Source organism: Epithele typhae (assembly GCF_022376455.1).
Source record: "Epithele typhae strain CBS 203.58 chromosome Unknown BXZ73scaffold_4, whole genome shotgun sequence".
Taxonomy (NCBI): Eukaryota; Fungi; Basidiomycota; class Agaricomycetes; order Polyporales; family Epitheliaceae; genus Epithele; species Epithele typhae.
The window spans coordinates 1,449,509-1,472,183 of NW_025954195.1; the positions used below are offsets into that span (position 1 = coordinate 1,449,509).

Consider the following 22,675-nt stretch of genomic DNA (forward strand, 5'->3'; position numbering starts at 1 on the left):
GAGGCCATCAAATCACCAGATGGAGGGACGTTTGAGGATGGATGGGGTGGTTGCGTTGTGGATGTACCTGGTCCGTATGCTTATACTCGGATCCCTCCTTACAGATGCGGGACGTTCTCCAGACCGAAGAACTCAATATCCCTGAGGGAGTCACCGTTGAGATCAAGTCCCGTCTCATCACAGTTACCGGTGCCCGCGGAACGTTGACCAAGAATGTCCGTCACATCGACATGGACGTCCGGATCCAGAAGGGCAAGTCCAACAAAGTCTGTCTCGCGGTGTGGCAGGGGGGCCGCAAGCACGTCGCTTGCCTCCGGACAATGAAGTCTCTCATCAGCAACATGATCATCGGTGTCACGAAGGTACGTAGGCCTACTAGGCAGTTTGAAACGGTATGGTCAACCTTGAGTGCACCCTAGGGCTTCCAATACAAGATGCGCGCAGTCTACGCCCATTTCCCCATCAACTGTATTATCCAAGACAACGGACGCGCGGTGGAGATCCGTAACTTCTTGGGCGAGAAGGTATGTTCCACCATGATAATCATCAATGGGTCCTCGTCAACAACCGGCGATAGATTGTAAGACATGTCAACATGCTCGATGGTGTCACGATCTCGGAGTCAAAAGCTCAGAAGGATGAGCTCATCCTTGAGGGCGCTGATATTCAGAACGTATCACAATCTGGTAAGCAGATTGTATCGTTCGTCTCATCCTTTCCTCATCGCGGTTACCATAGCCGCATCCATCCACGGAGTTTGCCTTGTCAAGAACAAGGATATCCGTAAGTTCTTGGACGGTATCTACGTGTCTGAGAAGAGCACAGTTATCGCGGAGTGAGCTCGCTGAGGCCTTCCGTTGTTCGTGTCGCATGATTCGTCGTACAAAACACTCATGTTGTCGCTACGTTATGACCATTCTATGAAGCATGCCGACATTTGTATTCATATCATTATCAATATGCGCGAATAACACCAAACGGCGATGGGGTATAGCTACATAGCGGTGTCAAGGTATGAAAGGGATCACCGTGCCGACTGTCTTTCTATAATTCTTGTAGTCATCACCAAAGAAACGGATCAAGTATGCTTCTTCCGCTGCTTTGGGGGTGAGTCGTGCTCCAGTGATAGAGACGTCGGACGCACCTCGGATGCGGCGGTAAAAGAACCTCCACAGGACAACGAGGTAGACAACGAAGCTAACAGGGTTCTGCAAAGCTACTTGCGTCCCAAGAGCCCAGTAGAAGAATCCAGCATAAGACGGGTGACGGAACCATCTGCCTCGAGACGTTAATGTCGAGTGTTAATCCTCAGCTCAAGAACGCACCTGTAGACCCCGTCGATGACCAGGATGTGCCCGTCTAGTTTTCGGAAAGCCACCGCGTGCGAGAAGTTGGACCCTGCATGGATCATGGCAGTAGATCGCAATACTTGTCCGACGAGAGTCAGGACGATGCCTGGTTGGGTCAAAGGAGACTCAATGCACGAATGTGAAATGTTCGGCGGTCCTCTCACCTGCAAAGGACAAGTATTCGAATTGCTTCAAATCAGGTTTGAAGTACAGTGTGACGAGATACTCGAATAACGCCACAGAGTGAGCAATGTGATACATTGCCCCGTTCTCCAACAGAAAGGCTGTTGATTGCGTTTAGCTTAGCCGTGTACATCTGATCCAGCGACTCACAGTCTACGCTGCATTTGTCTCGATTCCATCCTGCGGTTACAGCGAATTCGCCCCAATGGAACGCGGACCACGCTGCAAAAAAGAATCCCAGTTGGAATGTGGTCCACCAGTAGTATTTGCCGAATCCATCCGTGGCGAAAAGGAAAACTCCGAAGCAGAACAGTGTACCCAGGAGGAAGGACACGGTCGCGACCGAGAGTGGTGTGTTCGGAATGAGTCCGTGTGGTTGGAGCGAGGGTTCTCTTGGAATTGTAGCAAGCGGCTCAGTCTGCTCCACCACTCGCTGGCGGAGGCGTTCTTGAATGCGACTTTCGAAGCCATCTGCGTCGGTCGATGCAGGCGCAGACATGGTGGGAGAAGAGAAAGAGTTTCAGACCGCATGGCGGAACAATAGGTCGAGAAGAGAGGTGCGTAGCGCGCTCGCACACTGCGCTCTTTTGTCTCCTTCCCAACGCTTTCCTCTGCTTGTCTGGTCTGCTCCCCCCCTGGCACCCGCCGCGCAGTGTAGTTCGTTCAGGTGACGCTACACATCGGCTTCGGCCGCGCATATGGTCGCCAAAGTCCTCCACGCTCTTCGACAGCGAGACCTGCGGGTCTGGCTACCTCAGCGGCGTTGTCATAGGTGTTATGCTACTCATGCCAGCCATGATCCATCAAAACTTCGGAACATGGCCCTCGTGGCTCATATAGGTACGTTGAATCCCGAACATCGTAGTGTAGCTGGGCTAAATTAGCATCTTAGACTCAGGCAAGACTACCCTTACCGAGTCTATATTGCTCAGGTCCAAGTACCTGTCTTCTGCCGGATCCGTCGACACAGGAAGCACCACCACCGACTTTCTTCCTGCGGAGCGCGAACGAGGCATCACTATCCAGTCGGCCAGCATCCCAGTCAGGTGGAAGGATTGGACTTTTAACCTCATTGACACACCTGGACACGCGGACTTCGGCATGGAGGTGGAAAGTGCCAGTCGTGTGGTGGACGGTGCTGTTGTTCTCATCGACGCGGTGGAAGGTGTGGAGGCACAAACCAAAGGTGTCTGGCGACAACTGGACAGGTAAGCAAACGCGCTCAGGTGAGAACCCGCCCAGACCTCACGGTCGTCGTTATTGAACTATCCACAGGTATGACGTGAAATCGCGAATACTGTTCCTCAATAAGCTCGACCGTGCAGGAGCATCATTTCGGACGTCCGTGCTTTCTGTTCTCGCCAATCGACTGCATCCCCGACCCATGGCGCTCACCCTACCGGTCGCATCTTTCAACCCCGAGGACTACGCACGCGCAGAACCAGGAATTCGAGGAATCGTAGACCTCGTCAAATGGGAAGTGTGGAAGTACGACTCAGAGGGCGTATCCTCCGTTCATCCCCTACCCCGGATTCAAGAAGAGCTCGAGGCTTCTGAATTGTTCCCACCGACCCATCCACTCATTCCTCATCTACTGCCTGCCAGGATTGCGTTACTCGACAATTTGGCTCAAGTGTCCGAGGAGATGTTTGAAACACTACTCAGCCTTCCGGAAGACCCTTCTTCATACCTCTCTTTGTCCGCCTCTCAAATCCTCCCCCACCTGCGAGCAGCCACTCTGCGTAACGAGGTGTTGCCCGTGATATGTGGATCTGCCTTCAGGCACGTCGGCACGGAACTTCTTATGAACTACGTCGGCGAGTTACTACCAAGTCCAGCGGACGTTGAGAAAAACAACAAAATCTCTTCATCTAATGCTCCTCTTCGCGCGCTGGCCTGGAAAGTTGGTTGGGATCAGCGCAAAGGATGGATGACCTTCGTTCGCGTGTACTCAGGTGTGTAATCCATCTGGACACGAAATCCGTGCCTCACCGTCATTGCAGGAGTCCTCAAGGCCCACAGCGGTGTCTTGAATTCCTCGCGAAACGAGAGAGAGAAAGTCGGCAAGCTGATGATGCTCTATGCAGCGGAGGCAGAGGAAATCGACGCTCTTCCATTCGGCTCCGTGGGGGCGGTGATGGGTCTCAAGCACACTCGTACAGGCGACACCCTCACTTCCGTCGCAGGTGGCTCCGATCACTCTTCTCTGCGCGATATCCTCCCTCCCCCTGCTATGATGTCCGTCTCGGTCCTCCCTAACTCGTACGCCGACCTTCAACCTGTTGAGAATGCACTCCACGCATTGGCCCGTACCGATCCTTCAGTGCGGGTGGAAACTCAAGAAGGTCAACTGCTCGTCCACGGTCTTGGAGCCTTGCATCTTGAAATAGTGGAGTCGCGCCTCCGCGAAGAATGGGCGGTCAAGTTTGAATTTGGCAGACGACGAGTCAGCTTCCGGGAGTGCCTGGGACCTGGTGACATTTCCAAAGTTAGCAACATATGGAGCACCGAGCTAGGAGGGCACGCCATTAAGGTCGAGGTTTCGCTCAACGTTCGGTTACTTGAAGACGACGAAGAAGGCGACCGCTCTGGGGCGGCAACGTCGTTCTGACCCCTGATGGGAAACGCATGCCCCCCGGCGAATTGCATCACAACCCGGAAGCCCCTTCGCCTACGTCGCGAAAGGCCTGCTAGTACGCTGTCAAGCTCCCCGAACACTTCTCTGGCGCTTTCTCGCCTGCGCATCGAAGTCCAGGGCACCAAACACCCCAAGGAATCCCATGCCTCCGTGCTCGCAGGGGCTAGTGCCACTATCCTCCGCAACATCGTTCGCGCAGCTGGGCAAGGCAATCTCATGGAGCCGTTTATTCGACTGAAGATCTCCGTCGACGAAGGCTCCGTCGGACGCGTTGTAGAGGACCTGGGCGAGCACGGCGGAGAAGTGCTCGACTTGGATACGGGATCGGAAGAGGACACGGAGCCATTCGTAGACGAGAGTGCGTACATCCCCCCACAGTGGCTCTCGCCTACGACCGGCAAGGCGGCGAAGACACGTCGATGAAGATGAGGCGGACAGTGTTGGCACTCGCACCTCTCAGCCAGATGCTCGACTACACGACAAGGCTGCGCGCGCTTTCGGGCGGCCATGGCCTCTACTCAATGTCGAACGACGACTTCAGAACAGTCTCGTCACAGCGGGCCATCGAGATTCTCAAGGAACTCGGGCGCATGTAGTCCGAGCTCGCACTTTGCTGTACACATTACGCATCCAACAATATGTACCCTATCTACTAGTCATAATGAGCCAGTCTTATCCCAGTTCTCTCATCTCGTCCGCGTCCCCAAAGAACACGGCGCCATCAATCTCATCATCGTCCTCCGCGATGCCAGGAGGGTGCTCCCCCGCCGACCTCAGTATCTGACTGAACAGCACCATGTCCCCTTCCTCCTCGTCGCTCGGCTCCTCGCCGAACAGCGGTACAGGCGGCAGCACCCTGCCCGCGCCCGAGCCACTACCAGACGGCGCGGGCGTCGGCTCCTTGTCGTACTCCGGCAGGAACAGCGGCGTGCGCTCGCGCCGCGCCTCCACGCTTGCCACGAACTCGGGCGGTGCAATGCTAGACGCACGGGGCGCACTAGACGGAGCGACCGAGGGTGCGCGAGTGCCAGCGCGCACGGGAGGCCAGGGCTCGACGATGACGCAGAGGCAGCGGCCATGGATCGTGAAGCCGTGGTAGGCGAGCTTGAGGACCGGCTTCGGCTTCGGCTCTTCCTCGTCGTCGATGAGCTCGACGTCCATCGCTGAGGGTGGCTGCGGGTCGTCGTCGATATCCTCTACTGTCGTGGATTGTGGGGGAGCGGGGAGGTCGGAGAGGGAAGGCTCCGTCTCCTCTCGCTTCGGGACGATGGGGGCCGTGTCGTCCTGAGGAGCAAAGTTATCCCCAGCTTCGGGAGTGGCGTCGACGTCGGCCATGTCCTCATCCTCGTCTTGTTCCCGGTACCCGCCGTCCGCGACGGTCTTTGTGCGTTTGGGTCTCCTGGAAGCCATCGTCTCCGCGGGGACGTCATTTCCTGCATCGTCCCCCTCGCTCGAGATCGAGATGGCGTCCTCTTCGTCCTCAACGGCTCGGGCTTTCCCCTTGCCCTTCGGACGAGGTTTCGGTTTCCGCTTCTGGCCCGCCTTCTGCGCGGCCGCCTTCCTGGCCCTCTGTCCCTTGCTCGAGGTCGCTTTGTTGGTCTCCGGCTGTGGTGGTGGTAGCGCAGTCCGCCTTTGAACAGGTGGGGCGGCGGTAAAAAGCCTAGACTGCCTCACAAAGTCAGCGCTGTATCGACCACTGGAGAGCCACGTGGCTCACTTTGACCAAGACTGCGTGCGGCTCTGTCCCGCGGAGGAAGTACCCAAACTGATAAGTGTCTGAAGTTCGCGAGTCAGAATCGGCACCGAGTGATGCGCGCGCTTGAACGTCCGCCCGTACCTCCCCGGTGCACGTCCAAAGTACCGCGTTTCGAGGCCGCTGAACCAGAGCCGAGCTGGGCATCGGCCTCCGCGTTCAGCTTGGGGATAATTCTGGGCGACCCGTCGTTTCAGTTCGCTTGCGGTCGGAATGTAGCGGAAAGCCGTCGAGGCGACTCACAGCGGACGCAAGTCAGCAAGGACGTGCTGAAGCACGCGGTCCGACATCCATTCCACGTGTCTCTCGTCCAGGTATATCTGCATAATCCATTGTGTTCACGTCAGTCATGTGGCTCGTGGTACGAGTGCGTTCGAACGTTGAGCACTCACATAAAGCGGTAGAACTGTTGTAGCAGATATTCGAAGATAGTACGCGTTCCTCGTAGCAAACGGCATATTGGATTGTCGTGAAGAGCTTATGAGCAATGGGTTGAGGCCTTGAGAAGTTCTGGTGGTGTAACACTTTCGGAAGTTGCTTTCGACTAAACGCGGTGGTGGCTGAAAGACGACCACGCGTCGGCGCCTACATGTACCAGGCTTGACAAATTCCCTGAAGCGAGCCGTTTCACGAGTCATCCGGGGAACAGAGAATAAGGATTAAGTTAGGCTGTTCTACAGTAACGAGTGTTGGTACAAATGTTGGCGATTAATTTACTCAGTCTTCACCGCTCTCCTGCCAGTTACAGACGACATTCTCCGTGCAAGGGCAAACATGGCCACGGCGCTAACTGCGTACGTCGGAGACGGGCCAAAAGTCCAGTATGACGCACAGGCTACAAGACACAGTCAGCGAATCCCTTGCATAGGACGTTAAGGAGAACGTACCGAGCAGGGGTCCGATCGCGCGGCCCAGCTGGCCTGAAGAGCGGAACTTCCCCAACGCCTTGCCCTTCGCGAGCTCTGGGTGTTCCTCGACAGCCTTCCCGGTGTCCGGGTCGATAGTGACGTCGTCACACTGCAGCGACGCGTGCGCCGTGAGCGCGTTCACCACGGTGGCCGACGTCATCGCCATGCACACCGAGGCGCCCTGAAGAAGGCGGAACGCGATCGTGGGGTGGTCGGAGACCATGTGGGGGAGAATGGTCAAAAGGACCAGGCCGATAGCGCAGCTGCTGATCCCGCGACGAGCCATCTTGCCCTCACCGACCTTGGACATGGCGCGGCGAACATAGCCGCCTTGCAGGAGGGCGCTGACGATGCCAATGGAGCCGATGAGAGCGCCGTTTTGCTTGTTGTTCCAGTCGAACACTGGATCACTACGTCAGATGCAGCGTCAGAAGCACGCGGTCAAGTGAACTCACGATCAAAGGTGAGGAAAGTGAGCGTAAACTCGACACCCGAGAAGACACCAAGGAACAGGAAGTGAAGGTGCTGGAGGGTCTTCAGCATTGAGATGCGTTCCGTGACAGTGCCTTGCCGAGAGGTTTGGACACTCCCGTTGGCAGTGCCGTTGGCATGCCCGTTTGCCTTGCCGTTCGCAGCACCATTCGTGGCGACTTTTACGGATGGGATAGCCTTGCCGCGGGTCTCTGGGAGAGCGAAGATGAGGAAGACGGTTTCGAGGGCGAGGAGGACAAGGGTGAGTGCCGCGGGAAGGGCGTAAACGTTGAGCTCAATCCCGGACGCAGTGAAGGACGCGGGGAGAGGGCGCGATGCGAAGTACGCGCCAATGGGAGGGCCAATGCAGAAGCAAATCGCGAAGGCAATGCCAACGTGCGCCAGTGCCTTTGCACGAGTCTCAGGAGTGGTAACGTCCGATAGGATAGCACTGGGGTAATGTTAAAGCGGTGCGCGATGAGCAGATACTATGTGCGACGTACATTGCGAGCTGAACGTTGCCTTCACTGAGACCTCCGATCACTCGGGAGAGCAGGTACGTGGCGAATGAAGTGGAGAAGACCCAGCTACCGCGCGTGTCAACATAGAATGCAGAAAAAGGTAAGAAGACAAGACGTACACCAGGGCGGACAAGAGGTTCCCGATCATAGTCAGCAGGAGGATTCGCTTGCGTCCGTATTTGTCACTCAGGGAACCAATGTGCGGGGAAACGAACCACTGCAGCAAGCTGTGAATGACAGCGTTCGTCAGCAACAACAATGAGCATACGTGGTACCGACTCACGAGAAGACGGAGCCCATGAGACCGCCGAGGAGGACGATGTCCCATCTTCGCGGGTTTGACGTAGGCTGGTACAGAAGCCCGCGTGCCGACGAAACGAAGGAGAGTATCTGGGACAAGAAGCCGCTGGGGTCTGACGCTTCACGCTATGGTACATCTTGAGCATGATACGAGAGGCAACGAGCACGCGCGCACGCACCTTGGTGTACCACTCGATAATACGAGGGAAGAGAGGGAGCGGGATGGTGAATGCTGGATCGCGCGAAGTTACAATCTCGCGCATGTCTGCGAAAGACGCAAGACGCACCAAAGAGGTCCAATACCAGGGACAGGAAGACGACGCGCTCGACCTTGGCCATCGCGCGGGGGCCTTTACGACGGCGGTGGGTTGGGGGTAGACTGTGATGGGTGATAGAGCAACGAGGGTGAGGAACGGACGAGATTGTGGGTGAGCCGGGCTTAAGAAGAGGTGGTGCGCGCGAGAAGAGGGAAGGGAAGGGTGCGCGCGGGGTCTATGGCACGAAGGAAGTGTGAGCGAGTGAAGTCGGGAGGAGGCCGGCGGACGGCGGCCGCGGCGTGTCGAGAGCATTTGTGCGATCGGCGTGCGAGAACGCGAGCAGAGCCACTCGCGCTCGCTGTGCCGGCTCGCAGCGGAGACGAGCGCGCCATGCCAGTCTCTCACACCTCCCAGCTCTGTTCTCCCACACCGCACGTCTGCCATTGGAGCCTGGGACACACACGGCGGTGTACATACGAGTTACAGGTTGCACGGCCATCGCATCTCCGGACCTCCACGTACACCTCTTCCTCACGCCCGTCACCGTCCCTGAGCTGTCCCGGAGCCGTCGCCCTCACCGCCGTCGCCCGTGCGATACTTTTGGTCCTCTGACGCCTGCGTCAGAGTCGACTGGTAGTGTGAGCTCGTCTCTGTTTTCGTCACCTCCCGCAGGGCCATCGTTGCATACGCAGCAGTCCCCAGCTGCAGGTTTATTTGCAGTGCCAGGAACTTCCCATCCTCCTCCGTCGCTGGCGGGGACATTCCAAGCAACTTGTCTTCGTCCGACTGTGCAAGGGGCACGTCCGGATCCGTGTAGCGCATCACAGTCCACGACAGCTCCTTGGGAAGGTGCATGATCTTCCGGTATGAGCCCCCAAGCGTGTATTCCCTGCAAATATCAGCTTGGCGCTCTGAGGATGGTATGCGGGACAGGCACTCACTTCTGCTTGCGCACGAAGTTGTTGGGGTCAAGACCATCTAGACGAAGGAATTCCCGATAGCGTTCTCCAAGTGCACCTCCGGGGAAATCGACGTCCTTGCCAGGCAGCGGCATGATCACGTCGAATATCGAGTACTTGTCCAGATCAGCTTCTTCTAAGGTTTTCACTTTCGGTGGCTGCCAAGGCTTCCTCGACCGTTTCCCAGATCTCCCCCCGTTCCCTTCGTTGGCTAAAAAGAGTCCGTTAACCACGGCCTCGAGTGTGGCAGTGAGGCTACCCCATACCGTCCTCTTCATTGGCTACTTTCCTCTCCCTCGGCCACAACCTCGGCGTCCTCTCCACCGTCTTCCGCCTTGGAGGGCGAAGACTCGTCGAAGACCAGGTCACCGACCGCAGGCTTGTCAGGGCCGTGTATGCGGATACGCTCGGAGACGATGGCATTCCAGACGTAGGATTGGTAGGCGTGCACATACATGAGCCTCAGATTGCGAGGGATCTGCAAAAATCGTTAGTGTAAGGTGTAAATAAATACAAGGTGCAGCTGGAATCATCTCACGGTGGAAAGTGCTCCCATGGCATTACGAGTCTCACCGTGCTGTTTCTTATAGCTTTCCAGGATGCAGCGTTCGGCTACAACGCGCCGGGGCATGAGCTCTAGAGCCCTGTCCAGATCCCCGTCGACAAGCCATGCGTTACGGGCCTCAGCGACCTCCGGGTGTTCTCCAGGTCGTGTCCGGAGGATCAGACTGACGGCCTTTTGCCAGTCACCCTTAAGCAGAGCTAGCCCGATAGAGTGTGTGGGGATGCAAGCGGTACCAAACCGCTGCATACCTGCAAGGTGTATTGTCAGCAAGTCACACATACACATACAGTGACGCTAACCGTAATAGTTGATGAAGCCTTTCTCCTTGATGGTCCTCATGGCACGGTCTATGGTATCCATCGAGTCCGCACGAACGTTCCTATTGAAGGGGACTGGTTAGATATCATACGAAGAGCCGTGCCGAGAACTGATAACTACCGGAGAGTGATAACAAATCCATTGCCCTTCAGCATACCTAACTCTAGACTGGCCTTCCGGTAGTTGAAGTCAGTGACGCGGATACCGCGTTCGCCGCGCTCCTTGAGAACCTCCTCCATGGTTCGGCGACCATTTAGACTGTTGGCCATCTTGTATATGTCTTCCACCGTTTTGTTTCCCCTTCGGAGTGATACGCGCTGCACGGTGACCCCGCGTTTGTCCTTCGTGCCAGCGACAGAAAGATCTTTGACATTGCAGTGCAGCGTCCTCGACAGGTGTGCCAAAGCATCTTGAGTATCACGGTTTGTTTTCTGCAAGGTGAAGTGTATGTATGACGGGTAGCTTCCCCTCTCACCGCGACCTTTTCAGCCATGTCAGCCACTTGACGGCAAGTCGTAGCGAGCGGGACATACCACCACCTCCATCACCGCGTCCTTCGGGCCTTCCCCCTCGACCACCTCCTCGACCACCCCGGCCTCCGCTTTTTGACCACTTGATAGCGATGCACGAGCCATCGTCTGAAGGTTCTGCGGTCGTATCCGTCTCCGTGTCCAGCTTGCCTCCAAACAGCTCCCGCACAATCTTGTGCAGCCCGGTGCGCTTCTCCTTCGATGCAATGGGCTGCGATACCGCAGGGCGTTAGAAATTACGGCCAAAAGAAATATATTTGGACGTAGCGACACAGACATCAGACAAGACCTTGCGGTGGTCTTCGCGCGCCCCAGGACGGCCTCCGCGCCCTCCCCCTCGGCCTCCACGGCCTCCACGGCCGCCTCTACCTCCGCGTCCTCGTTTCCCCTTCCCACGTGTGTCCGCTTCTTCTTGCGCTGGGGGCTCCGGCGGTGCCGATGCCGACGCCTCTGGCGCATCTTCGTCAACCTTCTTGGCTTGCCGTCCGCCCCAGCCGCCGTCGCTGACGAAGGGCGGCTCGGGGCCCTCAAGGAACATCTGCTTGACCTTGGCGATGGCGTTTTCGGACAAGAATGGTTTGAGTGACTCGGTGAACCGCTCGGGCCACGGACCCTGGTTCGCAGACGAGGTCTCTTCTTCCTTTGGTGCAGAGTCAACCGCAGGAGCATCTGCAGAGGCCGCTGGAAGGGCCTTTGAGGATGCATCTTCGGCCGCGTCCGACGGGCCCTCCTCTGTCGCCTCTGACTTCTCTGCCGGGGGAAGGGCAGCATCCGCTGTGGGGTCGGAGGAGGTATTCTCCGCGCCCTTTTTGGAGGACGTGGGCATGTCGAGGGACTTCAGGTGGATCACCTGGCTGTCCAGGTCCACCTCGAACACCAAAAAATCCGTGAACCTACGCGCATAGCGGAGTCTGAATTTCTCGAAAGGATGCATCCAACTCCTCAACGCACCTCTGTTTGATGATGCCCTCTATCTTCGGCACGTCGAACCCGACGTACTCTGAAATCCCCACGTCGGTCTCCATGACTTGTTGCATCGCGCCGTCTGGGCCGAAGACAGGCGGGGGAGCATTGAGAAGCTTGTGGCTGGGGGGAAGGAGGCTTTCTGGTCCTTGAGGCTCGTCCATGATCATATCGTCCTGTTCCTCCAGCTCGGCCACGCTCACCACGGCGACCTCCCGGGCGTCGGCCATGACTACATCGTCCGTCCCTGTTGGTTCGTCGAGCCTGGTCCTTTTGGCACTCGGAACGTCTTGGGCGTCTTCGAGCTCGTCGCGAGAACGGACCTTGGGCGAGGACGACATGGGGGATTATGGAGGGAGTGGAAGTGAATGCCGGAAGTGAGCTGAGAGGGTTCTGATGGAGGCCCGGGACGAGATCCCGTTCGGGTCCTGCAGATCTCCATCTTATCTTATCTTTTGCTCTTCTAGACACCAAGGCTGGCCCAATAATTCAGAGGCTATCTAACTCAATCCACAGACCCATGGCTTCAGCAACAAGACAGACATACGGTCAGCGCGCCGAAAAGCATACAAACGCCGCGGCGAGGGCGCTCCTCGAGACCATTGAGCGCAAGCGTACCAATCTCTGTGTCAGTGTGGACGTGACGAAGAAGGCGGACTTCTTGAGGATCATCGACACTGTTGGTCCCTACATATGTCTCGTAAAGGTTGGTATGTCGGCAGACCATCTTGTGGTTCAACGTCTCACTGTACAGGTAGACTCATGTTGACGTCATCGAGGACTTCGATGCTGGCCTCATCGAGTCGCTGAAGGAACTCAGCGTGAAGCATGACTTCCAGATCTTCGAGGACAGGAAGTTCGCTGATATTGGTTCGCGATAACTTAGCCTGTGGATTTCATAGACATGGTGCTCACTCTGCTACCTAGGAAACACTGTCGCGCTCCAGTACTCCTCGGGCGTTTACAAGATCGCTTCCTGGTCGCACATCACCAACGCGCATCCCGTCCCGGGACCCTCCATCATCTCCGGTCTGGCCTCTGTCGGTCTCCCGCTTCAACGCGGTCTCCTGCTCCTCGCCGAGATGAGCACCAAAGGCAGCCTGGCGGTCGGCACCTACACCGACGAAGCCGTGCGTATGGCTCGCGCAAACCGCGAGTTCGTCATTGGCTTCATTGCGCAGCGGCGCATGGACGGGCTCGGCCTCCGTGAAGGCGAAGCTATGTCTCAGGATGAGGATTTCCTGATCTTGACGCCGGGGGTGGGGCTGGACGTCAAGGGCGATGGGATGGGACAGCAGTACCGGACTCCCAGGGAGGTCGTGCTCCAGGACGGCTGCGATGTGATCATCGTCGGCCGGGGCGTGTACGGGAAGGACAACGGCGCGAACGCAGAAGCGGTACGAGCCCAGGCGGAACGCTATCGTGCTGAAGGATGGAAGGCGTACCAGGAGCGGGTCGGGATATCAGAGTAGGAAACAGTGACTGAACAAATTGTGAAGTACAAGAGATAGCACGCGCAAATAACCTACCGCTACAACAGGGGAATTCCAGGTTGATATTACATGCGAATCCGGGTCAGTCCTCGCCCAATTCTGCTTTCCGTTCCGCTATCCTTCGCTCTTCTTCTTCCCTGGCTTCCTTCTCTTCGGCCTCCACGACTTCTATATCGAGTGGGTATGTCAAGATGGCTGCGATCCCGCTGAGCTGATTGAGTTCTAAGAGACTATTAGCATGCATCTCATTTACATAGCACTGCTTCGACTCACGTTGACCAGACTCGTGCATACTGGAGAAGATGAGTGCTTCTCCGCCTTTGCCCTGCACGCTCTCTACAGCCTTCACGAATCTCTTGCGGACAGTGGCATCATCAGATCTGGAGTGAGGCGATTGGCACTGAGGAAATCGAAGTGCATTCAGTCGCTCCTTACCGGAATAGTTCGTCCGAGATGAGCAGTGTTCCGATGGCTCCACGGTCGGCAGCGAGGATAACATGGTCAGGACCATACCATGCCCGCATCTCGTCCGTGGCGAGCATTTTGAAGAATCTATGACGTTTTAGTAAGATCCGACATCCCGATAAGGCGCACGCACTTGTCGAGCATGATGCCTTCGCGAGCGAACTTCGTTTCTTTCAGTTGGGTTGCGATCTGGGCAGGCGCATTAGCCCAGGGACATGTGTCAGAAGGCGCCGTTACCGTAGGACTCTTCAGCGCTTCCACAAGACTGTGAACATGTGGACTGTTGACATGAACTTTGATAAACTTGTTGCGTGCAGAAAGCAGTTCCTTGTTCGACGTGCGACTAGCTTCCTCCATGATATAGTCGAACACGCTGTCTCTGACCCATCCCGGCGACGCGATCACGATAGCTCGAAGGGTAGGATTCGAGAACGGGATGTGACGGAGAAACGAGGCGAAAAGGCTTTGGTAGAAACGGCCCAGTCCCTGTTCAAGAGCTGTCAAGCTGCAGTCGCCGCTGAGGAATCCTACATACCTTTTCGTGGGCCGAAGATTGCGACGAGAGCTTCCTGGGGATATGAACCTCTAATCTTTGTAGAACCACAGTCATGTGCTCTGATAATAGACAGAAAATTGCAGACCCTACGGCACATTCGGGGTCAGACGGAGTGAGATTGCGCGACCGCAACGCTCACCTTCCCCGCAAATGATCGCAGCGACCTCTGCGCCCTTTCCTGGCACGCAGCTTTCGTCTACACGGCCGAGAGCAATTTTGTCCCAGCCGCCGGCTTCCTTCTCAATCTTCACGAACAAGTGGACCTGCAAAGCGAAGGTGTGGTGTGCCCCAAGCGTCACATATTCACTCTCATCTACAACCCGTCCCGCTACTTCAACGACAGCGCCGGTGTTATTAGACTTGGCTTTTGGGTCTGCAGCCCCGGACGCGGTGGAAGGCATCCAAAGGACTTTCGTGACGATGAGCGTAAGCGTCACCCAAATGCGTTTCGACGTGACCGAGCCCGTGGCGGACTGGTTCTGAATCCGACGAACGCCACTAGATCGAACGCGGTCGCCCTATCGAGCAGGACATCAGCGTACAGGTACAGGAAAGCACCGACGGGTGAACGTACCACATGAATGAGATTGTACAGATGCCACATATCCTCGTCGTCATCAGGTGTGACTCTGACATAGCCCTGAGACTGCGTGAGCCATTACTGCGTCCAATGTTGTGAATCCGGATACTTACAGACCTGTCTTTCTCTATATGCTTACCGGAGAGCTTCATCGTGGTGTGAACGGAGAGGTACTGGCCATGCGCACGCCCCGAGCCACGATTGCATCATTCCCCGAGTGTGGGAAGAACCTTCCAAGGTGTCGATCGAGATCGCCTGTCTCGACTCTGCTCAGCGCTCAGACCCCGCAAGTTGCTCCCTGTCGTCCTCAGGCCTCATTCGTCGCCCTCTCTTCTCACACTTCTGTCATATTTTCTACGATGTCTGCAAACGATGCCAAGGTCGCGTCTCTCGCCAGGCGTTTCAATGAACCCAGCACGAGCGCGACAATGGAGCTGGACGACGATGACATCTTCGCCGAGCTCGAGGCCGAGATTGAAAACGACTCGAGCGCAGCGTTTCGCGAGCATGGGATGGACCAGCTAAAGCGAGAGTAACGTACCCTCATCCTTATGGTGCGCTCCTCTTTCTGTGCTGATTCCATGTCCATTGCGTGCTCACATAGGATGGAACACCTTCAGCAAATGAAGAGCGACGGATTCGGGCAGTACAGGGAGGTCACCGATGAGAAGGAAGTGATCAGGCTTACCGCGTGAGTTACCTTTATGCGTGGTGATTGCATCACAGGTTGAATTCGTTTTCGCTCAGCAACAAGCCGCGCTGTGTCGTCCACTTCTTCCACCACAAATTCAAACGGTGCGAGATCATGGACAAGCATCTTGCAAATCTCGCACCCAAGTATTTCAACACCCTATTCATCCGTGTTTTTGTCGAGAACGTTCCCTGGCTCGTAGAGCGAATGGGGATCAAGGTTCTGCCGTGTGTCATGTCGTTCATGGACGGAGTGTCCAAAGACAGGTATGGATCTCCACACCATGGATGATACCGATGGCTGACGCTGTGCAGGATCATCGGCTTCGAGGATCTTGGAAACTCGGACCAATTCGAGACTGCTACTTTGGAGTGGAAACTGCTCGACAGCGGTACGCTCATGCCGCTCCTTGGTCCCCCTTTGACTGATCGCTGTTCTAGGCGTCGTTCAAAAGGGCGATTCGGCCGCGCCCTCGGTCACGTACAGTGTGAAGCCAGCAGCGCGGCAACGCATACGCAGCGGGCAGCAAGACGAGGACTCCGACTTCGATCTGGACGATTGAACGCCGTACTGTTATCTGTTTCCGTATGCTCTCGTGCTGTCGTTGCCAGTCTGGAATACATTACGTTCTCCTTACGACTCTTTTGCTGTCAGATGTGACGCCGACGTGCCAATAGGGTGACTGGGACTCGCTGGTTCCTGTGGGTCCTGCCCGCCGCTCTGTGCTCAGCACGATGGCGTGCGGTCACATGACGTCGATGAACACGGCTCAATCGCGTCTCTGACAGCCTCTGACGCACCTCGGCACCCGCCATCTCCATCGCCCAAAGTGGCCGTACAAGACCTCGACATGCTTCGCTTCCCCGTCTCTTTCTCCCTCTCCCTCCTCCTCCCATCTTCTCGCCATACTTCATATCACCGTAAACACAGTCGTGAACATGGCTAAGCGCACTAGGAGCTTGTCTACATCATCTCCCACGGCATCTATGAGGGGCGCTGTGGCGAAGAAAACGCGCTCGGACCTCAAATTCCTCCCCAACAAGATCGCGACGGTCAATGACGCGGCCAAGGCCGACGCGTCTCCGCCCATGCAACAGCTTCTCCTCGCCCTCCGCAACGCCCCGAAGAAAGCGTCAAAAGGAGAGTGCGTTGTGTATTGGATGCGAATGGAGGACTTGAGGAGTGCGTCTTCTGCGACATCGAGTGACGCACTATGCTAATTTTGCAACAGTCAGGGACAACAGAGCTCTCTCTCAGGCTTCACAGCAAGCCCAACTTGAAGGCGTGCCGCTCATAGCTCTGTTTGTTTTTAGTCCCCAGGACTATGTGGCGCACGATCGCAGTCCACGGAGAATCGACTTCACTCTACGAAACCTCAAAATCATAAGGGTATGTTCCATTCTTTCATACCAAGTTCCATCATCCAATCTGCGGTTGCAGGCCGAGCTCGCGAAGCTGGACATCCCCCTGTGCACTGTTACGCACAGTCCCCGAAAGGAAATCCCAGCGTTCCTCCATGACCTGTTTAGGAAGTGGAAGGCGACGCGCGTATTCGCGAACATGGAGTACGAAGTGGACGAGCTCCGACGCGATCTTGCGCTTCTCCAGGTCGCCAACAAGGAGGGCAAGATCGCTTGCGAATTCGTTCACGACAAATGTGTTGTCGCGCCTGGAGATGTTAAGACCAAGGATGGCAGAGGATACACTGTGAGCTTCAGCCGTTTTCATCACGTCGAACCCGTTCTCATAGCATATCAGGTCTACTCTCCCTTCCTTCGTGTGTGGAAACCGATTTTGGACCAGGCGCAGGACAATCACATCTCTGAGGCCGAAGCGCCATCCTCGAACGACAAGTCCGTTCGCTCCCATCCAACCTTCTCCAAATTGTTCGACGTCGAGGTACCTGACAGTATAGAAGGCTTTGCGCTGGACCCTGAGGACAAAGAGAAAATGTCGAAGTACTGGCATGCAGGAGAAGAAGCGGCGCATCAGGTATGATTGCGCGGAACTCCTGCACTGCAGTACTCACCATTCCACAGATGCTCCACCAGTTTTTGAAGTCTGCATCTCACGCTTCCAAGCTTGGGGCAGTTAATCCATTAGAAGGTGAAGCAAAAGAAGTAAAAGATCCAGGGAAGCAGAGTCGCCTGGGAAAGTACAAAGACGACAGAGACCGATTGGACGCCGACTCGACGAGTCGTATGAGGTGAGCATGGTTTCATACACTACGTCCTGAACGGGTATCCATTTTAATGTAGTCCGTACCTTGCCGCCGGCGTAATATCCGCGCGCGCATGCATCCGCGATGCTTTGAAGATCTGCGGCACAAAGAAGGTCGACGCCAGCAGGGACACGGGAGTCGGACGGTGGATCCAGGAGATAGGTGCGTCGCTCAGCCTCATATTCAGCGGTCACCCACTGAATATCCGTCTTCTGCAGCTTGGCGCGACTTCTACACGCATGTTTTGGCGCTCTTCCCGCGCGTGTCTATGGGTCGGCCATTCCAAGAGAAGTACGCCAATGTGCAGTGGGAAACGAACGAGGACCACCTTCAGGCGTGGAAGGAGGGCCGCACTGGGGTCCCCATCGTCGACGCCTCCATGCGGCAGGCGCGCGAAATGGGCTGGATGCACAATCGAGGGAGAATGATCGCAGCGATGTACCTCACGAAGGACTTAATGATCGACTGGCGGCTGGGCGAGAAGGTGAGCTGGTGTTAGGTGAGGCGAGGCTAGAGTGTGGCTGACGAGAGGCTGGCAGTTTTTCATGGAGACGCTGATCGACGGCGACCTCGCTTCGAACAACGGTGGCTGGCAGTGGAGCGCAAGTACCGGCGTTGATCCCGCGCCTTACTTCCGCATCTTCAATCCTTACACGCAGAGCCAGAAGGTGTGTTGAGATTGGATGAAATTCGGGCTCCAATACTGATGACTTAACATGGCAGACAGATCCAAGAGGGCTGTACATCCGTGCGTTTGTACCGGAACTGGCCAAGTTGTCGGGAGCAGGTACGAACAGCTTCACAGAGAATTTTCAAAACCAGCCTGAGTTCGTGATTGCACAGACATCCATAACCCTTCATCGGGAGTGGCTGACAAGCTGGGGTACCCGCGACCGTTGGTTGACCATCATGAGGCACGACAGCGTGCTCTCCGTCGTTACAAGGACATCGGGTCGAAGTGAGCCGGCCGATTCAAGCATGCTCAATGATATGCGTTTGTGCCTCCTTGAGATCTTGGGCGTGCAACGTAGACATCCGGACTTTCGCCGGTAGAATTGGTAGCTTAGACAAATAGTACTAGAAATATGTCAAACGTTTTTGTTAGTGCAGCAAGGCCGTTGTGGAAATTCACGACGATTCTAAAGGGGGCAGCGTTGGCTGACCGGAACGTAGAGTTGGCCGGGGGCCGACCACAGACAGATCTGGAGGCAGCCTCAAGTTGTAGTAGCTACGTCATCATATCCCGTGCGCCAGCGCGCGCGCCGCGCGGAAGTCAGCCACAGCCCCATCTCTATCTCACCTATCTCCCTCAGCTCCTCGCCTCCCCATTCATCGAAACCCTCCCCACATCATCTCATACTCGATCTGGTAGTTATGGGTGAGTGCTGTTGGCCCATTTTTCTGTCAAATTTCCCAGCAACATCCACCTCTTCTTCGCAGCCACCAACGAGATCGTGGAGCTGAACGCTCCCCACTCGCCCACGGAGAAAGCCTTTGAGGCGTTCGAGATCTTGGAACCCAAGATCAAGTCTGAAATTCTCAAGTCGCGCCATGACTGGGACAAGCATGAGCCCAAAATGTGGTCTCGCGCCCACGGCGTGCCCAACGACGATCTCGTCGCCTTCAGCATCCGCTCGGACCTTGTAGAGATCCGCAGCGCCATTGTCTCCTATGGCACTATCATCCTAGGGAAGATAAAGCTTCCTGCAATCAACGATAGCGAGGGAGAGGGGTACATTCATGCCAGGTACGTCTGTTACTACAGCTCCAAGCGCGATGTCTTGGTTTGACCTGTGCTGCGTAGGATCCATGACCCGCCTAACAGGGTATACCACCGATCTGATGTCGTTGTTACGTGTGTTGATACGGTGGATCGTAGGGGCAGGACGATGTCGTGTTCCACTCGCTGTGGACGGATGAAGGTAACCGCGATGCGGATGGACATCCTACGACTTGGCGCGCCGTTCATAATCGCGACACCCCGCTGGAGTTCTTCAATGAGTGATTGCCCTTGTGAATGGGATAGGAAGGTGTCTCTCGGAAGTCATAAGCGCTGCCGGATCGAGTATCGTATGTGCTTATGCTTGGATGACTGTCTTCTTACTATCACTGACCTCGACACGCCTCGCAGATCTGTATGTAGCAGTATGTAAAGCACATTCTCGCGATTTGATCTACCGTCTCCCTAAGAATTCCCCAGGTACTCTCCAGATAAGTGAATCCAGACAGACCCAGACGCGGCATTCTGGGAGCTTGGCAGAGTCTTGATAAGGTCACACGTTGGCTGATGCTATGGTCTCCTCAACTCCACAAGTTCCTGCCCAGCTGAAGTTTGAAAGCCCAGATGATCCACCCAAGTTCCAAGTAAATCTCAGCCATCTTGGCGGCCGGCGGCTCCGACTTATCAGGCACATATGTTGCAGTCTCTGGTGAGCGCAAAGGACTCCTTTCGCATTGTTTTCGCGGTATGGATGACCATGGGGGTCCAAAAAGCAGACCTGTTTGACTAGCGGTCTAGCAGGCCGACGGCTCGACGGCAACTAAGGCAAGGAACGATACACAAAGGTCCAGGCGTCCAAGACGGGTCCAGGAGTACGGAGCATGCGAACTCTAGTAAGATGATTGCACAGCCATCCAACGACGAACGTTCGTCCCCCCGACTTGTATATCTATTCGTGGTCGAAGGTGGAATCTAGAGTGCGCGCGACTTCCTCTCCGCCTCGAAGATGGCCCTACACCAGTGGGACTACCTGTTTGCCTTCGGCACCATCTTCGCTGCCCTTGATGCGTACAATATCGGTGAGTCTTTCTGTCCTCACTCGCCATCGTGACGCTGAAACAATCTCTAGGCGCGAACGATGTTGCGAATGTAAGCCTTTATACTAGAGTCGGGGATTGACGCTCATTCCCTGCCAGTCGTTCGCTACGTCGGTAGGATCCCGATCCTTGACTTTGCTGCAAGCCTCACTGGCTGCGGCAGTCATGGAGTTCCTCGGCGGTGTTCTCGTAGGTGCTCGTGTGTCTGGCACGATCAAAAACAGCATTATTGTACGTGTATGAACATCTGGCTTCGTGAATTGCAAACGTTGATGGATACTCTCCAGGGACTTGGTGTCTTCCAAGGGAATGCCGGGGTGCAGCTCTTGGCTTTCACGGTTGCGATCACTTGCTCTGCGTCATGGCTCATGGTTTGTACGCGGTACGGTTGGCCAGTCTCCACAACTTATTCTAGTATGTCCCTTTTACTACCGTTGTGACTGATGTGCTTACTTCAAATTCAGTTGTATCTGCTATCGCCGGTGTCGGTGTTGCTATTGGCGGCGCCGATGCTGTGCAATGGGGGTGGAATGACGGGAAAGGATTGGCAACTATCTTTGCCGGATTTATCATTGTGAGCGCACTATGGTCTTCTGCCGGCAAGTGTGCTAATACCCGCGGAGGCTCCGGCCATCTCCGCTGGCTTCGCCTCTGTGGTCTATCTGATCACGAAGTATGGCGTCCTGGTTCGCAAGAACTCTCTTCGCGCCGCATTCTTCGGCTCCCCGATCTTCTTCTTCACGGTGGCTACGGTCATGACCATGGTTATTAGTAAGCACAAACTCCTACTACTTACAACACCAACTTCTGATGGTCTCCAAGTTTACAAGGGGTCTCCAACGCTGAACCTAGACGACTTGCCCGGCACCACGCTCGCTGCCGCAATCGTTGGGACAGGCGCAGTAGTCGCTGTGCTATCCGTGCTGTTCTGGCTGCCATACGTCTACTGCAAGACTGTTCGGAACGATTACAGTACGTGCTATCTCATGCTAAAGTCGATTGCTTTGTTGAATTTTGCGAAGCGCTCCGCTTCTACCACTTCTTCTTGGGCCCACTCCTGTGGCGGCGTGAGGCTCCTGCCGATGCCTTGGATCCGGGCGCCCGTTCGGCCGTTCCTGATTACCGTGTCAGGAAGGACGAGCCGACGACAGCCGACGCAGGCTCAGGTAAGAAGAGAACACACATGACCAATGAGGTTGTTTCTCATCGCTTGATGACACAGACAATGAGAAGGGCTCGCAGAGCGACATCGAGGAGCCCCACAAGCCGGTTGCCCCCGAACCGTCGGCTCTTGCTAACATTGAGTTGCACCCTCTTGAAGGTCCATGGTATCTTCCTGGAAACTTGTGGATTATCGCCCGGCATAAGTCTCTCCCTTGGATGCGGTGGGCTCTCACCCGCGGAGTGCTTGGTGAGTCATGTTCTATGCAGGAGGAGATATCCGGTGTTGACCCTGCGTATAGTCGATGTGCATGCGATGCAGGATCGCGACAACTCGCTCGCAGAGATCCACAAGCACGCTGTTCAGTACGACAACAAGACTGAGCATCTCTACTCCTTCATCCAAGTCGTGACCGCCTGCACCGCGTCCTTCGCACACGGCGCCAATGATCGTAGGCTTTTTTTTACCTCACCTTGCGTACTTCTGTTCACGATAGATATGTGCAGTGGGCAACGCCGTCGGACCCTACTCCGCCATCTACGCCATCTGGAGCTCCGGCCAGCCCGCGGGCAAGAACACCGACACGCCCGTCTGGATCCTCGTCGCCGGCGCGGCCTTGCTTGTCCTCGGCCTCGCGACCTACGGCTACAACATCATGGCCGTCCTCGGCAACAAGCTCACCCTGCACTCGCCCTCGCGCGGCTACAGCATGGAGCTCGGCGCCGCGATCACCGTCCTGCTCGCGTCGCAGTACGGGATCCCGGTGTCGACGACGATGTGCATCACCGGCGCGACGCTCGGCGTCGCGATGTGCAACGGCGACTGGCGGTCGTTCAACTGGAAGCAGCTCGGGTGGATCGTGCTCGGATGGGTGATCACGGTCCCGGTCGTCGGCGTCCTTGCTGGCTGCACCATGGGCATCCTCCTCAACGCCCCTCACTTCTGAAGGGTCTCCGGGCTGTTGGGTTTCTCCGT

General features: G+C 56.0%; 12 protein-coding genes across 12 annotated transcripts; 7 read left to right on the top strand and 5 right to left on the bottom strand.

Moving 5' to 3' along the window:
- Window positions 1-104: 104 nt before the first annotated feature.
- BXZ73DRAFT_40637 (60S ribosomal protein L9) lies at window positions 105-839 on the top strand (the record flags this gene model as incomplete). The annotated part of the gene is made up of 4 exons (XM_048018615.1): window positions 105-362; window positions 420-524; window positions 578-686; window positions 739-839. The coding sequence occupies 4 exons, from the start codon at window positions 105-107 to the stop codon at window positions 837-839; spliced, it is 573 nt and encodes a 190-aa protein (XP_047882319.1).
- A 168-nt stretch (window positions 840-1,007) lies between these two features.
- BXZ73DRAFT_40471 (protein-s-isoprenylcysteine O-methyltransferase) lies at window positions 1,008-2,031 on the bottom strand (the record flags this gene model as incomplete). Its single annotated transcript, XM_048018581.1, has 5 exons — window positions 1,008-1,096; window positions 1,145-1,275; window positions 1,326-1,455; window positions 1,514-1,633; window positions 1,683-2,031. 5 exons carry the CDS (start codon window positions 2,029-2,031, stop codon window positions 1,008-1,010), a joined length of 819 nt encoding a protein of 272 aa, XP_047882320.1.
- A 199-nt stretch (window positions 2,032-2,230) lies between these two features.
- BXZ73DRAFT_87813 (P-loop containing nucleoside triphosphate hydrolase protein) lies at window positions 2,231-4,766 on the top strand (the record flags this gene model as incomplete). Its single annotated transcript, XM_048024726.1, has 6 exons — window positions 2,231-2,372; window positions 2,425-2,740; window positions 2,808-3,487; window positions 3,536-4,133; window positions 4,218-4,585; window positions 4,609-4,766. 6 exons carry the CDS (start codon window positions 2,231-2,233, stop codon window positions 4,764-4,766), a joined length of 2,262 nt encoding a protein of 753 aa, XP_047882321.1.
- Window positions 4,767-4,842: 76 nt separating this feature from the next.
- Window positions 4,843-6,381, bottom strand: BXZ73DRAFT_40044 (uncharacterized protein; the record flags this gene model as incomplete). The annotated part of the gene is made up of 5 exons (XM_048018498.1): window positions 4,843-5,835; window positions 5,888-5,946; window positions 6,008-6,099; window positions 6,167-6,243; window positions 6,316-6,381. 5 exons carry the CDS (start codon window positions 6,379-6,381, stop codon window positions 4,843-4,845), a joined length of 1,287 nt encoding a protein of 428 aa, XP_047882322.1.
- Window positions 6,382-6,636: 255 nt separating this feature from the next.
- BXZ73DRAFT_40149 (MFS general substrate transporter) lies at window positions 6,637-8,462 on the bottom strand (the record flags this gene model as incomplete). The annotated part of the gene is made up of 8 exons (XM_048018518.1): window positions 6,637-6,758; window positions 6,811-7,233; window positions 7,287-7,753; window positions 7,806-7,889; window positions 7,943-8,050; window positions 8,107-8,249; window positions 8,303-8,355; window positions 8,411-8,462. 8 exons carry the CDS (start codon window positions 8,460-8,462, stop codon window positions 6,637-6,639), a joined length of 1,452 nt encoding a protein of 483 aa, XP_047882323.1.
- A 458-nt stretch (window positions 8,463-8,920) lies between these two features.
- BXZ73DRAFT_87815 (tRNA pseudouridine synthase D) lies at window positions 8,921-11,789 on the bottom strand (the record flags this gene model as incomplete). Its single annotated transcript, XM_048024727.1, has 9 exons — window positions 8,921-9,269; window positions 9,322-9,550; window positions 9,625-9,817; window positions 9,878-10,152; window positions 10,204-10,283; window positions 10,343-10,703; window positions 10,756-10,963; window positions 11,030-11,645; window positions 11,704-11,789. 9 exons carry the CDS (start codon window positions 11,787-11,789, stop codon window positions 8,921-8,923), a joined length of 2,397 nt encoding a protein of 798 aa, XP_047882324.1.
- A 446-nt stretch (window positions 11,790-12,235) lies between these two features.
- Window positions 12,236-13,187, top strand: BXZ73DRAFT_87816 (Orotidine 5'-phosphate decarboxylase; the record flags this gene model as incomplete). The annotated part of the gene is made up of 3 exons (XM_048024728.1): window positions 12,236-12,421; window positions 12,474-12,585; window positions 12,643-13,187. The coding sequence occupies 3 exons, from the start codon at window positions 12,236-12,238 to the stop codon at window positions 13,185-13,187; spliced, it is 843 nt and encodes a 280-aa protein (XP_047882325.1).
- Window positions 13,188-13,290: 103 nt separating this feature from the next.
- BXZ73DRAFT_40518 (pelota) lies at window positions 13,291-14,961 on the bottom strand (the record flags this gene model as incomplete). Its single annotated transcript, XM_048018592.1, has 9 exons — window positions 13,291-13,430; window positions 13,482-13,588; window positions 13,644-13,760; window positions 13,807-13,862; window positions 13,911-14,159; window positions 14,209-14,315; window positions 14,369-14,747; window positions 14,804-14,869; window positions 14,923-14,961. 9 exons carry the CDS (start codon window positions 14,959-14,961, stop codon window positions 13,291-13,293), a joined length of 1,260 nt encoding a protein of 419 aa, XP_047882326.1.
- A 207-nt stretch (window positions 14,962-15,168) lies between these two features.
- On the top strand, window positions 15,169-16,062 carry BXZ73DRAFT_97543 (GTPase inhibitor; the record flags this gene model as incomplete). The annotated part of the gene is made up of 5 exons (XM_048027399.1): window positions 15,169-15,341; window positions 15,414-15,500; window positions 15,557-15,766; window positions 15,815-15,891; window positions 15,941-16,062. The coding sequence occupies 5 exons, from the start codon at window positions 15,169-15,171 to the stop codon at window positions 16,060-16,062; spliced, it is 669 nt and encodes a 222-aa protein (XP_047882327.1).
- Window positions 16,063-16,438: 376 nt separating this feature from the next.
- BXZ73DRAFT_40294 (DNA photolyase, FAD-binding/Cryptochrome) lies at window positions 16,439-18,683 on the top strand (the record flags this gene model as incomplete). Its single annotated transcript, XM_048018543.1, has 10 exons — window positions 16,439-16,682; window positions 16,732-16,889; window positions 16,941-17,207; window positions 17,259-17,492; window positions 17,540-17,706; window positions 17,759-17,883; window positions 17,940-18,205; window positions 18,261-18,389; window positions 18,445-18,508; window positions 18,565-18,683. The coding sequence occupies 10 exons, from the start codon at window positions 16,439-16,441 to the stop codon at window positions 18,681-18,683; spliced, it is 1,773 nt and encodes a 590-aa protein (XP_047882328.1).
- A 477-nt stretch (window positions 18,684-19,160) lies between these two features.
- On the top strand, window positions 19,161-19,726 carry BXZ73DRAFT_40537 (uncharacterized protein; the record flags this gene model as incomplete). Its single annotated transcript, XM_048018596.1, has 3 exons — window positions 19,161-19,468; window positions 19,526-19,547; window positions 19,601-19,726. Coding segments are annotated over 3 exons (456 nt in total), but the record flags the coding sequence as incomplete, so codon positions are not given.
- Window positions 19,727-20,447: 721 nt separating this feature from the next.
- BXZ73DRAFT_40715 (sodium:inorganic phosphate symporter) lies at window positions 20,448-22,646 on the top strand (the record flags this gene model as incomplete). The annotated part of the gene is made up of 11 exons (XM_048018631.1): window positions 20,448-20,520; window positions 20,571-20,590; window positions 20,638-20,769; window positions 20,826-20,952; window positions 21,003-21,112; window positions 21,162-21,309; window positions 21,361-21,510; window positions 21,561-21,704; window positions 21,734-21,949; window positions 22,002-22,151; window positions 22,207-22,646. The coding sequence occupies 11 exons, from the start codon at window positions 20,448-20,450 to the stop codon at window positions 22,644-22,646; spliced, it is 1,710 nt and encodes a 569-aa protein (XP_047882330.1).
- Between the last annotated feature and the right edge of the window lie 29 nt (window positions 22,647-22,675).